The following is a 12,228-nucleotide window of genomic DNA, read 5'->3' as shown; positions in this document are numbered from 1 at the left end:
TAAATACAATACGTAAATTTATTAGAAACAATACGGTAAAATGACGTAACTATTCGTAACCAGGTACATTATGTACTAGCTTTAGTAATGGTTTGAATGGTGTGATGAACTCTGGTCTTAAAGACGTTGCTTCTCCACTCAAACGTTCTGTGATTTCCTCTAACCTATAAAAATTGAATAACACTGTAAAATAAATATTAGGAAAGTTAATTACCATTGTTCTAGATCCTCTGACAATCTCGGCTTGGGTTCATCATCTGTGACAGCACAAGAAGCTTTCAGTGCTTGAAACTGAGCTTCAATTTCTTTCTTGTAATTACTCAAACCTGGTCCAACGGAGTTTACACATTGCTACACAAAGATATAGAAAGCCATAACGCACCACTCTAAATAAATTTTCTGCTTCCCGTCTTTGACTCAGGCCTATTTGCATGCGAGTGGGCAGTCTATTTCCATTATTCATTATACGATTGACAGCTTTTCAACCCATTATTTGCCTGGCACAACCATAAAATGCTGCATAAAACATGTTAAAGCTATAGTACTGCTGACACTGGTACAAGATGGCTTTTACTGAGCCTGTCAGTATGCAAGATCAACCGGAAAATAATGGAAGAATACGGAATAATGGAATATTTAGAGCTGACAATAACTAGATGCAGGAGGTAGACAGGAAACATAGAATTTATTAGGAGTGGCCTAATCACAGGTTTAATTTTATAGCAATAATCTTAGCATATATAGGTCTTCTACTTTCTTGTTGTTTTTATGTCTCCAGCTGTACCCTTAATTATACTATAATGAATTGCCAACTGTTGTAACTTTATGATGCTATTCTGGCACAGAATGTCTCATCACTTAAGTCGTGGGCAAAGTACTAGGTGAACACCAGGTGGCAGAAACTAGCTATTAGAAACGTAGCAGGAAGCACTGAGAATTAACATTTACAAAATATGTTTTGAATAATTGACATGTATAGCCACACAAAAAATAATTTGCACCTGTTTTTAATTTGATAAAACAAGCCCTTGACTTTACAGTATAAATTTGACCTTCATTGATGGAGTCGTTGAAGACTTATGGACTGGCAGAATGTTGATGGCATAGTCTTTCCCTTGCAGCAATGGTTGCTGAAAGACCACATAATGGTTTACCAACTTCCTGACCTACTTGATATTTACTGTTGTATGAGAGTTCAATAGGTTTCTGTTGTGTTATGGTATTCAAATTAATCTTATGTTTCAAGCCTTTAGTAGTGAGCTGGCAGCAGGTTGCAAAATAAATCTATCAGCTGCTAAGTATATGACTGTTCTATTAGAGTACTATCTCACACCATGTGTATGTACTAACCTGCCAAGCACCTGCCAAGCATTCTATTTGTATCTACTTTAAATATCATGTTTCACAGATTTGGCAGGTCTGGTTTTAGAAAAAATTAAAATCAGTAAAAAAGAGTGCTTAAGCATCTGTGTATAGTAAAAGTGGTGGCATATGGAGGTAGCAAGTAGAAATGGACTCTGTTTTTATGTGATGGAAGTATAGGATGTTTCCTGTTACAAGGAATAGAAACATATTTCGGTAAATATTCCATATTAGAAATCCTAGCACATCACTCACCATCTTCCCAATACAATTACTTACATGAAGTAATGCAGTTTCATATGCCATGTACTTGTGGCTGTCGGCACCTTGAATCTCACTGATGAGCTGTTGTGACATTGATAACAAGTTGTTCAGACAGGTAATGTGAGAAAAATATGCTACACAAAAATGAATGAAAAAAAACTATTAAAAGACAACACAATTAAAAAAAACAAAAAAACAACAACAACAACAACAACATCAACAATACAAAGTTTTAGATATCTAACTATTTGATATACACATGACACTCTTTTTATCAGTCACACCCAATTACTAGTATATTATTGATGGTCACTTTGATCACACTGTCATACTTGGTATGACAACGCAGAAAGTACACATACACTGTGAAGTTACCTGTTCAGTAAAGTAAAGGTCACCTCTCCTTAATCACATGCTCGTCTTCAAAAAGAAAGTCCAAAGCCACAAATATTGCTTACGTATGCATTAATTTAGATATAGTGCTGAGCGGATCTGATATTTCATAAACAATACGGTATTGTCAACTCAATAATATAATATGACTAAACTATTGGCATGCAATATTTGATGATCTGTAGTTCTAGAGTTAGACCCTAATCATTTTCAATAATGGTAGAATTGTGTTGAAAGCCGATTGCAGTATATGCGTATCCCATAGCACTAGTTAGAGACTTAACAGGAAATCTTAGTGGGATTAACAAAGTCATAATAATTGAGTGCATTACAGGATTTAAATGTTGGAAGTAGGAACATACCACAGGGTGACAACCTGTTTAATTAGTACACGTTATGTTTTAAAAAACCCGGAATCCACTGGTTAAATGCGTTTTAAAATAAATAAGTACATCTCCATTTATAATGATCAGTTACAACTGTTGCAGTGAATTTTAACACACTTATTGTTTTCCAAAGATCACAATATCTGTATTACCACATTCCATCTTACAATATCAGGTTGTGGTGTGATTAGTAAACACCATATACCAGGTAAATCACATTTCTTAGTATATGCATGTACATTATTCTGCAGCTATAAAGTGGACATTTAACACCTACTTCAGGCATTTGCAACCTCTGTCAACAATATACCCATGACTGAAGTAGGGATTAAATGTCCACTAGTATAGCTGCAGATGTAGATGACCTCCCTTGTTTCATTTTCTGTATATTTTTGTAATATGACTCATAACTGGCAAATCAATGTATACTACAAGAATAGTGTTGACCAGACATTACAAGAATCAACTGAGTGACTTAGCAGGCACCCAACTATCAACTATTGAAAATCAAAGTGGTCATTACGCTTTGTTTTCAGCTATGTTCTACCTGTTAATCAGAATCACAAACAAAGAACAGTAGAAGCACCTCTGCGATAAAAAATTGCAACTAAACACAAGGGCTGTGAATAATAATTGGACAATCAAATTAGTTATTGTTGAGGGTGATTCAGGCTATGTTTGCAACAACCAATTATACAATTGGATCACCTGACCACAGAATTGTTTACAGCTTTGGTCATAAAGAATGCACTAAAGTGAGTGAGGAGGCTGTTTATTGTTTGAAGTAAACATCACAAAGCCACTCTTTCCCCCTTACTTCCAATGTCAAACGGCAATTTGATTAAGAAAACACTGTTAATACATAAAATTACATTGAAAATATATAAAAATAACCATTAAGCTAATTAAACAGTTAATCGATCAGTTTTAGGGAGCCAATAATCGGTCACAGCTCTACTAAACACACACTCTGACTATCAATTACTGAATAATAAAGTGGCCATTCCTGCTTTGTTTTAGAGTATGTTCCACCAATTACAAAGAACAGTACGAGAAGTGCCTCTGCAATCAATCCAATTACTATAGAAATTATGGACGATTCTCGTGATAGCCAGCTCCACTGAAGCCATCTAGCACATTATCATGAACCAACACCTACACAGTGTAGTGGAGAAAGAAATGGGAAACAAAGGAGGACAAAGGTAAGTCAGTGATGTATGCACTGTAGCTGCTGCAAAGGCATATCTCCGCTCAAAGTGACATCAAGCAGCAAAGAAATCAAGCCTGCAGCCTTAACCATAGTTGAGTTATGCTCATCAGGGTACTCAGCAGAAAATTCATTTAAATAAAAAGATTTGAAATTCCACAGAAAGGTTTTGGTTCACTCTGAAGGCATTTTTCAGCTTGGTTAAGCCATGCAGACTAATACTGCCAAGCTGTTATTGAAACTGGTTTTAGGTTGATAGCTATTATTGGTCAACTGAGCTCAAACCTTTGTGACCTCTACCTTAAAATCAATGACATTTTCTCAAGAAATATATCTGTGGCAATATAAAAATGTTGCTGCATAACAAGAGACCTACAGTTCAGTAACTACTTAACAATGAAAACATTTCTGATAAATTATCCTTAATAAATTTATACCACTACACATATAAGGAAATATACATGTCCCATGACTTCACAGAGTACAGATGTAATATATTAGATCAAGAGGTCCCTCCCTTACATGTTATTACTGATCTCTTAGCAACAAATGTCTTAAAACTATTATGAACCAGTATACCGTAACCGTCACTAAGAAATGATGAATTATTTTATGTCAACTCATTTAAATTCCAACACTTGATAATTGTGAGTGGTTAACAATTCTCTTATTTTTGCATCATACAGAACTATGATAAGCACTTGTTGTGTATGTCTACATTTGTATGCATTCACATATTTTAACACTAGCACTGGTACCTGACAGACGTGCAAGAGTATAGTACCATAGTTACACTCTTTTACTATGTTAATACACTCCTTTATGCACTTCAAATCAATTTGTTATTAATTGCAAGTACAAAGAGAAAATGTCGGTGCTTAGGTACAGAGTTAGAGGATGAATAGCTACACAGTGACAGAAGAACCATTACACCTAAAGGATCAGAGTATGAGAAGAAAGGTCACATGAAAAGATAGTTGTACTGCCTACACACACCAGAAAAAGTTGCAACAAAAAGTTTAGCCAGAGTAGATAAAATATGGCCAACACCAGTACACTCATTGGACATGATAATCATTTGTTCTAACCGCTAAGGCAAGAATTACACACTGAAACATGGTTGGATAAACATGCACGGGTAAAGTAAATTACATGTTTACTTGGCGGTTTTGTTTGCAGTTTACAAAACATATTCACTGACTCTCACTCAGTACTTCTATCTTCCAACATGCTAATATAGACAATAAAATAACAAAGAGAATAAAATAACAACAGACTTCTGAGGTGCCACTTACTGTAATTCCACTGATTTTTAACATGTGCTGTGGTTGCCAAGTAACCAACATGACAAATAAAGAATACAGATAGACAGATACCTTATACAGATTTAATATAACAATACCCAGGTTAGTGCTGAGCGGTTTTGATATTGCATAGATGGTACGACATTGTTTCTTAATATTGCAGTATAACTATATTTTTGGTATGTCTTAGTTAGATGCCATTTTAGGCCTCTCCACAAAAGTACAGTTTCTATACATTTTTACGCCAAGCTCATTGCAGTATATTATTGCACACCAGTCCATATTATCTTTTCATATGTATAGTACTTTTCATACAACTAGTGAAACTTTAAGGACTGTTTTTATTTTTTGATGGTATTGTGACGTTTAAGAAATTAGACAGTATCAAAAACAGATACTAGGTATGTACATAGTAAGTTGAACTTTACATTTAAAAATACTAATTGCAATTTGATAGTTCTACATGCAACCCACATGTGGTATACACCAATGTAGCACACTTACCAAAAGGGAATGCATGTATATACTGTATGCACACAAGACCAGAGAACAGATGGAGCAATACAAAGAAGATTGCAAGTCTTAGAACAAGCGTTCACTTGGCTACCTATATATCTAACAAGTATATGTACTGCTAAATAGTTATCATAGACTAAGAGTCTGTTAGCTACGTTGTACAGTTACAACCAGGCTATCATATTTGGATAGGAACACATCACGGGTGGATGAAATTTAACACCAGGTATATCAGTTCTGTTGATGGTAACTGACATCATTCAGACTTTGTGTTATCAATTACATATGTTAAAAATCCCACCTCAGGAACTAAAAAGCAACATGACTGTGTTATCATCAGTACAGTGCACCTTGCATATGTTTAGGACCTATTTACATGGAATGGTCACTACAATGAGGTGGTCTTATTAATGAGGTTATGAAGTACACCCTAGCTATGTATGGGACCTACTTGACATGGTCACTATAATGAGGCGGTCTTATTAATGAGGTCATGAAGTACACCTTAGCGGTATATGTTTTAGCACCTATAGACTGTATGCCTGAACTAAGGCTGGGACGAAGCTTCGAATGTATCGTGGTTTTGAAGGTTAAGTAAACTTCGAATTATAAAAATATCCTTCGAAGCTTTGTAATGCACTCATAGTCTAAGAAAGAATTACAAATACACGTTATTGTCTTTATTGCAGCTGCTTATTGATCTTGCGCGATCAATGTTCGTCTCTTCGTGAGTGCCACGCCCACTTTTAAAACATCACAGTTTAGCTTGCTACAATAGTTATAGCCTTAAAACACCTTATAAAGTGATAGATATAAAAGGAAAATGTCCTTTTAGCCATTAGTTGGTGTTTAACTATGCATGATTGCAGTATAACGGACACGCCCATTTGCAATCGATCGATCTCGTCATTCAGTACTGTTGCTATGCACTTTCTAAATGCTTATAAACTTATTAAATAGAATTAGAAAGATAATACTTTAGAAGGATGCTAGTAAATACAAGAAAACCTACAACTTGAAAGCTAACACCGAAGCTTCGAATGTTCAAACATGTTATTAGCGAATATTTGAAGGCAATATTCATCCCAGCCCTAACATGAACTAACAAAGTGGTCTTATTAAGAAGATGACCACTAAGTATACTTCATAATGAATGTATTTCAGCAGTCAGACAACTATTTAGTGTGTGCTGTGCATGTCATACCACACTGATTGTGAGAACATTTGATAGTGGAAACTAGTGATAGCACTATCACTGATACTATTGTGTTAATGCATTTGTTTATAATGTAGTGAAAATTCATTAGGGGGCACACACACACACACACACAACACACACACAACACACAACACACAACACACACACAAAGTTTTTCTTACCATCCAATTCTGGACTGACTATATCAACAACAGGCTCATTCGGATCTTTTAAATGCTCAAGAACTCTTGGGAATAGTTGATGTAGGCCGGTCATCTTCAGGTAGTCCTGTATATCATCAAGGATCATCATTAATATCAACATAATACCAGTATAATACAAATAAGATGAAGACTGTCAAAACAAAAATTAAAGTTCTATAATTTAATTTGTGGTTTACAAACTGAATTTAATACACCAGTCTTAACTGTCAGTGTTGCTATGTGGTGAACACTATGCAAACTTATCAGCACATATCGAGTTAATATTGAACAAAGTCTGCCAGACATTACTTAGAAACAAAAAGTTATGGTGACAACAAATTTATGTTCCCTGAATTGATTTAATACTGTACATGCCGTTGTATATATCTGCCAACTATGACAAGCCCAGACGCCATGTTATCATCCTGAAGGTGAAATATCCTGATGTCATGGAACAGCAGTAATATAAATGCGACCATAGACCAGGAATCAATATGACCTGTCCTTATAAAGAAGGTGGCCTGATTTTCAGGTGTCTAACACATGTACAGGTAATACAATGGCCGACGTCTTGATCATCAAGGTATCCACAGTGAAGGATGTCCTTTTTGAGGTGTTCACAAGGCTTATTAAGTTGGGGGGGGGGGGGGGGGGGGGGGGGCAAAGTAAGATTTTTTGGAATGTAGGGAGGGCATTTAGTTAATACAAATATGAGAGAGGATCACTATAACGAAATGCGAAGCATGAGGTTTCTAGGGGGGTCTGGGGGCATGCCCCCCCCCCAGGAAATTTTTGAAAAATTGGGTGTGAATGCACGATTTTGGGAAATTTCACTATGAATGCATTCGCCATTTGATTGTATACAGTACAACTAAGGGAAAGATCATCAATTAAACCTTTTCACTTCTAACTAAACTTTTACTGTTGGTCAAGTGGTAGCAGGCAAAATTTTCATTGACTGACACATGTGACTGTCCAAGGTTTTAGGTATAAACCTAGGGGGGGTAATAGCTAACCCAGGGGGGCCAGTATATATATGAAAAGGGGGGCCATAGGGGGGCCATTCAACTGTATATTATATATATATTGTGCTTTAGTCTAACTCAAAAATAGATATGTGAGCAATAAGCATGATACGTTACCGTAATCACTATTTACATGAATGGTTGATGTATTCAGCCATCGGGTGACCATCCATTACTATCACCCAACACTGCATTCTGAATTATTGAGACTGGCAAGTATGAACAATTTCTAAGTAAAATGTTACGACCCAGACTCTACATAGCTGGGCTTATGTTGTAACATATTATTTAATGGGGTGGTGCTGGCTGGAACAAATTCGTCGAAGTATAAGTGGCATTAATTGAACATGCACACAGCAAACCTACACAAAATTTTTCAGTTACTATTTCAACACACACAAGGAAGAGCGACCAATTCTGAGTAATGTATTCATTTTAAGTAACAATATTTGTTGAAAACCTACACACTGGTTTTTGAATTTCAGTTTTAATGGTTATACTGTCAAGTTACGTACATGTCTGTGACAATACTGTAAGTTCAAGAACACTATATAAAAATACAGAACTCTATTAATTCAAACCATAAAGAGTCGTAGTTTACATGATTTCGAGAACACCTTTTATAATACATGACACCTCTTCTTATAACATTGTATGCTAGCCCTACACTGTAGATTCATGCATTACAAAAAATAATTATGGCTTGAACATATGGACTAGCGATTCCATAAACAGAAGCCATATGCATAGATACCCCATACAAATCCATGCATGGCTTCCTAATAACATACAATAAAGTAGGCTAGAAATATTTGGCGAATTGAACAATACGTCTATTTGACGAACTTAGTTCCACCTGCTTGCAGGGACCCACCTTAATTACGTATCGCATGCACATGTACTGCTCCAGTACTACATCTGACTGCAGCTATAGGACCATTCTCAGTAGCAAACTTCCAGTGTTAGTATTCATCAAAATCAGCCGTTCCCTTAAGTTTTCTTGATTCTCTAGTTAAATATCGCATTGGCTGCTGACAATCTCTTTAAGTATTTCAAAAGAGCCATGCCCTCATCCACTGACAGAATGTGCACTACAATGCAAACGTCACTTTCATACTTAACTTTGGCTAGCCGGTTATTTAAATTCGACAACATCAGCAAAAATTTGCCAACCGCCAAATTTGATTCCCTGTCAATTTTCTGCTTTTACAGTATGCACATGACAAGTGCGTGTGACCCAGTCTGACAAAACGGTCTTTTCAGATATCCAAGTTTGATAACTCATAACTTCCCTAGTCTACTTGAAACTTTGCCATATGCATTAGCTTTATGTGTACCAAAGTTTAAGTGGTTTACTTATCCACAAGACAAGTTATGGGTTGTCAAGTAGTGCCATTTGGAGAGGTTATAAAACTGGTTGTCAGACCGGGTCACGTTATAGCTCTGCACAAAAAATACTAATGTACTGAAGAGCCAACATTATTTGTACTTGGTAATTATTAAATTCTACTAAATACAGTGAACTAAACCTGTGCATCCGTCTGGACTCCAGCTTTCAGTAGAGTATCATTCATCTTCTCGTATATGCTCATGGCTATTACATACAACAATTAAAATAATTTTTATAACCATTAAGGATAAAACTACTTCCAAACACTAGACACATCATAACAGTGTACAAAACAAAGAGAGCTTGTAAAGTCTTCATCTTACACATGTACATGACTGTCTCAGCAAAACCTAAGTAGTTCAGAATTTCTTTTTATTGTCTCAGTAATATCTACAGTATCCAAAAATGGGTCACCAAAGTTTTAGCCTATTATGGTGAGTAGTTATAGTAGGAAGAGCAAAGAAATGGATTTGTGTAGTTGCTGCCGTATATTTCGAGAGTGGAAATTTGTACTTTTTTGACGTTTTTGGAATTAACAGCGAAAATTTTATCCTTGAAAAATTCAGACCTCCATATTACATATGGGATTGTTTGCAAATTTATTTTTACATTGCTCAACCTTGAAATTTTACTCCTCGAAATATTTAGACTATATGGTATACTGAAAATAAACTACAGGCTCTTAAATTTGCAGTCATAACTTTAGTTACAGACTTGGAATTCGGCTTCAAATGTTTAAGCAAATCAACCAAGGTATAGCTTTAGCCCTGTACTCACTTGTGCATACAAGTGTGAAGGCGCTTTAAAGCAACAGTCTTGTTACATGACATTCAGAGGTAAAACTAACTCTCCATGAACAGGCAAATAGCTGGACCTATGTCATTTACTGGGATGGAACAGATTGATCTAAGTACGAATGTGAGCACGCACACAGCATACCTACACAAAATTTTCAAACAGACAATACTCAAACTTAATGTATGCAAGTTTTTGCGTCACATATCATATAATGTACTGTATAATTCTTCAAAGAACTTAATACTGTATCAGCCAACTAGTGGTATTACAAAAGTGCCTTTCACAGAACTACATACAGTACACATATTTGGGAAAGTGTAGTCTCTAATCAGTGATCACATTTATACTTATTTTAAAGACTCATTACCAATGAAATGACAATACATTATACATCATCGGTACGTGTACATACCTTTGCTGCTAAAACCATGCTCAAACGATACTCTTCTATTGGCATTCTCCTTGCTACTTGACTGATCTACAGACTACACAAAATGTTTACAAGTGTGTTACAGCCTACACACAACCCAAGAGAAACAACAGTACACGTTATAACAACAGTACACATAATGTATGTGTTTTAGTAGACAGATTACTAAGCAAGCAGTTGTTTTAATACTCTCAAATACCTATAGGGCTTGGCTGATATTTTTGTATCAAATTATCATCTGCTGGAAAATGCAGGAAGCGTGTATGTTTATGCACAAGAACAATATCAGAAATTTCTGGACAAAAATTTTTTTTGACCTTAATAAGCCAGTACCGGCTGCATTAAGCAAGCAGGTCTTACCTTTATTATGTACTTGATATAGCAGGTGATGTTAAGTTCAAAAAGTGCCGATTTCTGTAACCAGCATACAGCAGTGATACGCTAAAGCAATCGGCCCATTCAATTCACAAACCATACCAAATGAAATAAATGAATGGCATAATAACACCAACATGGTGCATAGTAATGTAAAAAGAAATTTCTTGCAAGCTGAACTGTTTGTATGTCAGGACATGTCATGGTGGTAAAACATCATGACAATTATTATTGTCACAAAAGTTCAACACTTTGCAGTGGGAAATAAAACAAAGACCAACTGGTAAAGATAGACTAACAGAACGTGTGTGTGTGTGTGTGTGTGTGCGTACGTGCGCGCTCATATGTGCATGTGAATACTGTTTCAGGTGTACATCTGTGTTATGTATACACTCCAAGTTTGTAGCGTATACAGCAAATCGAGCAATAGACAATTGGTACATTACTTAATCACAGCTTCTTGGGCTTACTATATTGCCTGGGAACTTGCTGATAACAACAAAACCAAATGCTACATGTAACTCTCTGCATGTATGTGACGTATTGAATGGATATGCCGGAAACAGAGTCACCTCTGGGACCAAAATTGAGGTGGCCCTATAAATGAGGTCATCAAGCACATCTCAGCTATATTTGGGACCCACCACGTACATACAGATGGCTCCCTGTACTAGCAATACACCAGTGTATCAGGATGTAACAATACAATAATCAAGACAGCTTGTATTTAATTCATTGTGGCCACCTCATTACTGGATTAATGATCTCTGTGTGATTTAATAATTTAATATAGTAATAGCAGTTTTCTATCTAATAGCAGCATGTTACTATATCTAAGTGGTTGTACATATACATCAAAATGGAGATGGGGGCACACATAAACGATTATATTTTTGTTACAATGTATGGATACATACTCTAGTGCATGTCACACCCACTCACGTACACATGCACGCACACCACATTTTAACGTATGCACTTACATTATACCTGTAACATCTGTGGGGTACTGTTATCTGCACACATACCTGAAAGAAGGTTGAAGCAACCAGTGAGTCCAGTTGAACACAAAAAGCTGCCATTTGCATAGCCAATTCCTGGGGGCTAGGGCGTTTCAACCATAGCGGTTGATTTAACTGAACACACACTAAAGAACAGCAACATGGATGGAATCACGTGACACAAATATTTAGAAAGACGCTAGGTCTAACCTTGAAAGTTTGTATCATAGAAGTGAGGCGTACAGAGCGGCTTTGACGCCAAAGGATGCACCTTTTCGACAGAACTCATCCGAGAACACACTTTGAATTCCGAGTTGAATTCGTCTAGAATTAATATTTGTAAGTATTTCGTATTTCAAAATTAGCTTGCTAATTG

At 36.1% G+C, this 12,228-nt stretch overlaps 1 protein-coding gene across 1 annotated transcript; it reads right to left on the bottom strand.

Moving 5' to 3' along the window:
• Positions 1–12,204, bottom strand: LOC136241714 (uncharacterized). The gene is made up of 8 exons (XM_066032986.1): positions 12,063–12,204; positions 11,880–11,998; positions 10,459–10,531; positions 9,388–9,452; positions 6,813–6,918; positions 1,642–1,760; positions 215–351; positions 1–164 (listed from the first exon to the last, which is right to left on the bottom strand). Exons 1-8 carry the CDS (start codon positions 12,139–12,141, stop codon positions 50–52), a joined length of 813 nt encoding a protein of 270 aa, XP_065889058.1. The 5' UTR covers positions 12,142–12,204; the 3' UTR covers positions 1–49.
• Between the last annotated feature and the right edge of the window lie 24 nt (positions 12,205–12,228).

The sequence above is a fragment of the Dysidea avara genome, chromosome 12 (genome assembly GCF_963678975.1).
Source record: "Dysidea avara chromosome 12, odDysAvar1.4, whole genome shotgun sequence".
NCBI classification, from domain to species: domain Eukaryota; kingdom Metazoa; phylum Porifera; class Demospongiae; order Dictyoceratida; family Dysideidae; genus Dysidea; species Dysidea avara.
The sequence above is the reverse complement of the archived record's forward strand: the minus strand, read 5'-3'. Positions and strand labels throughout refer to the sequence as shown.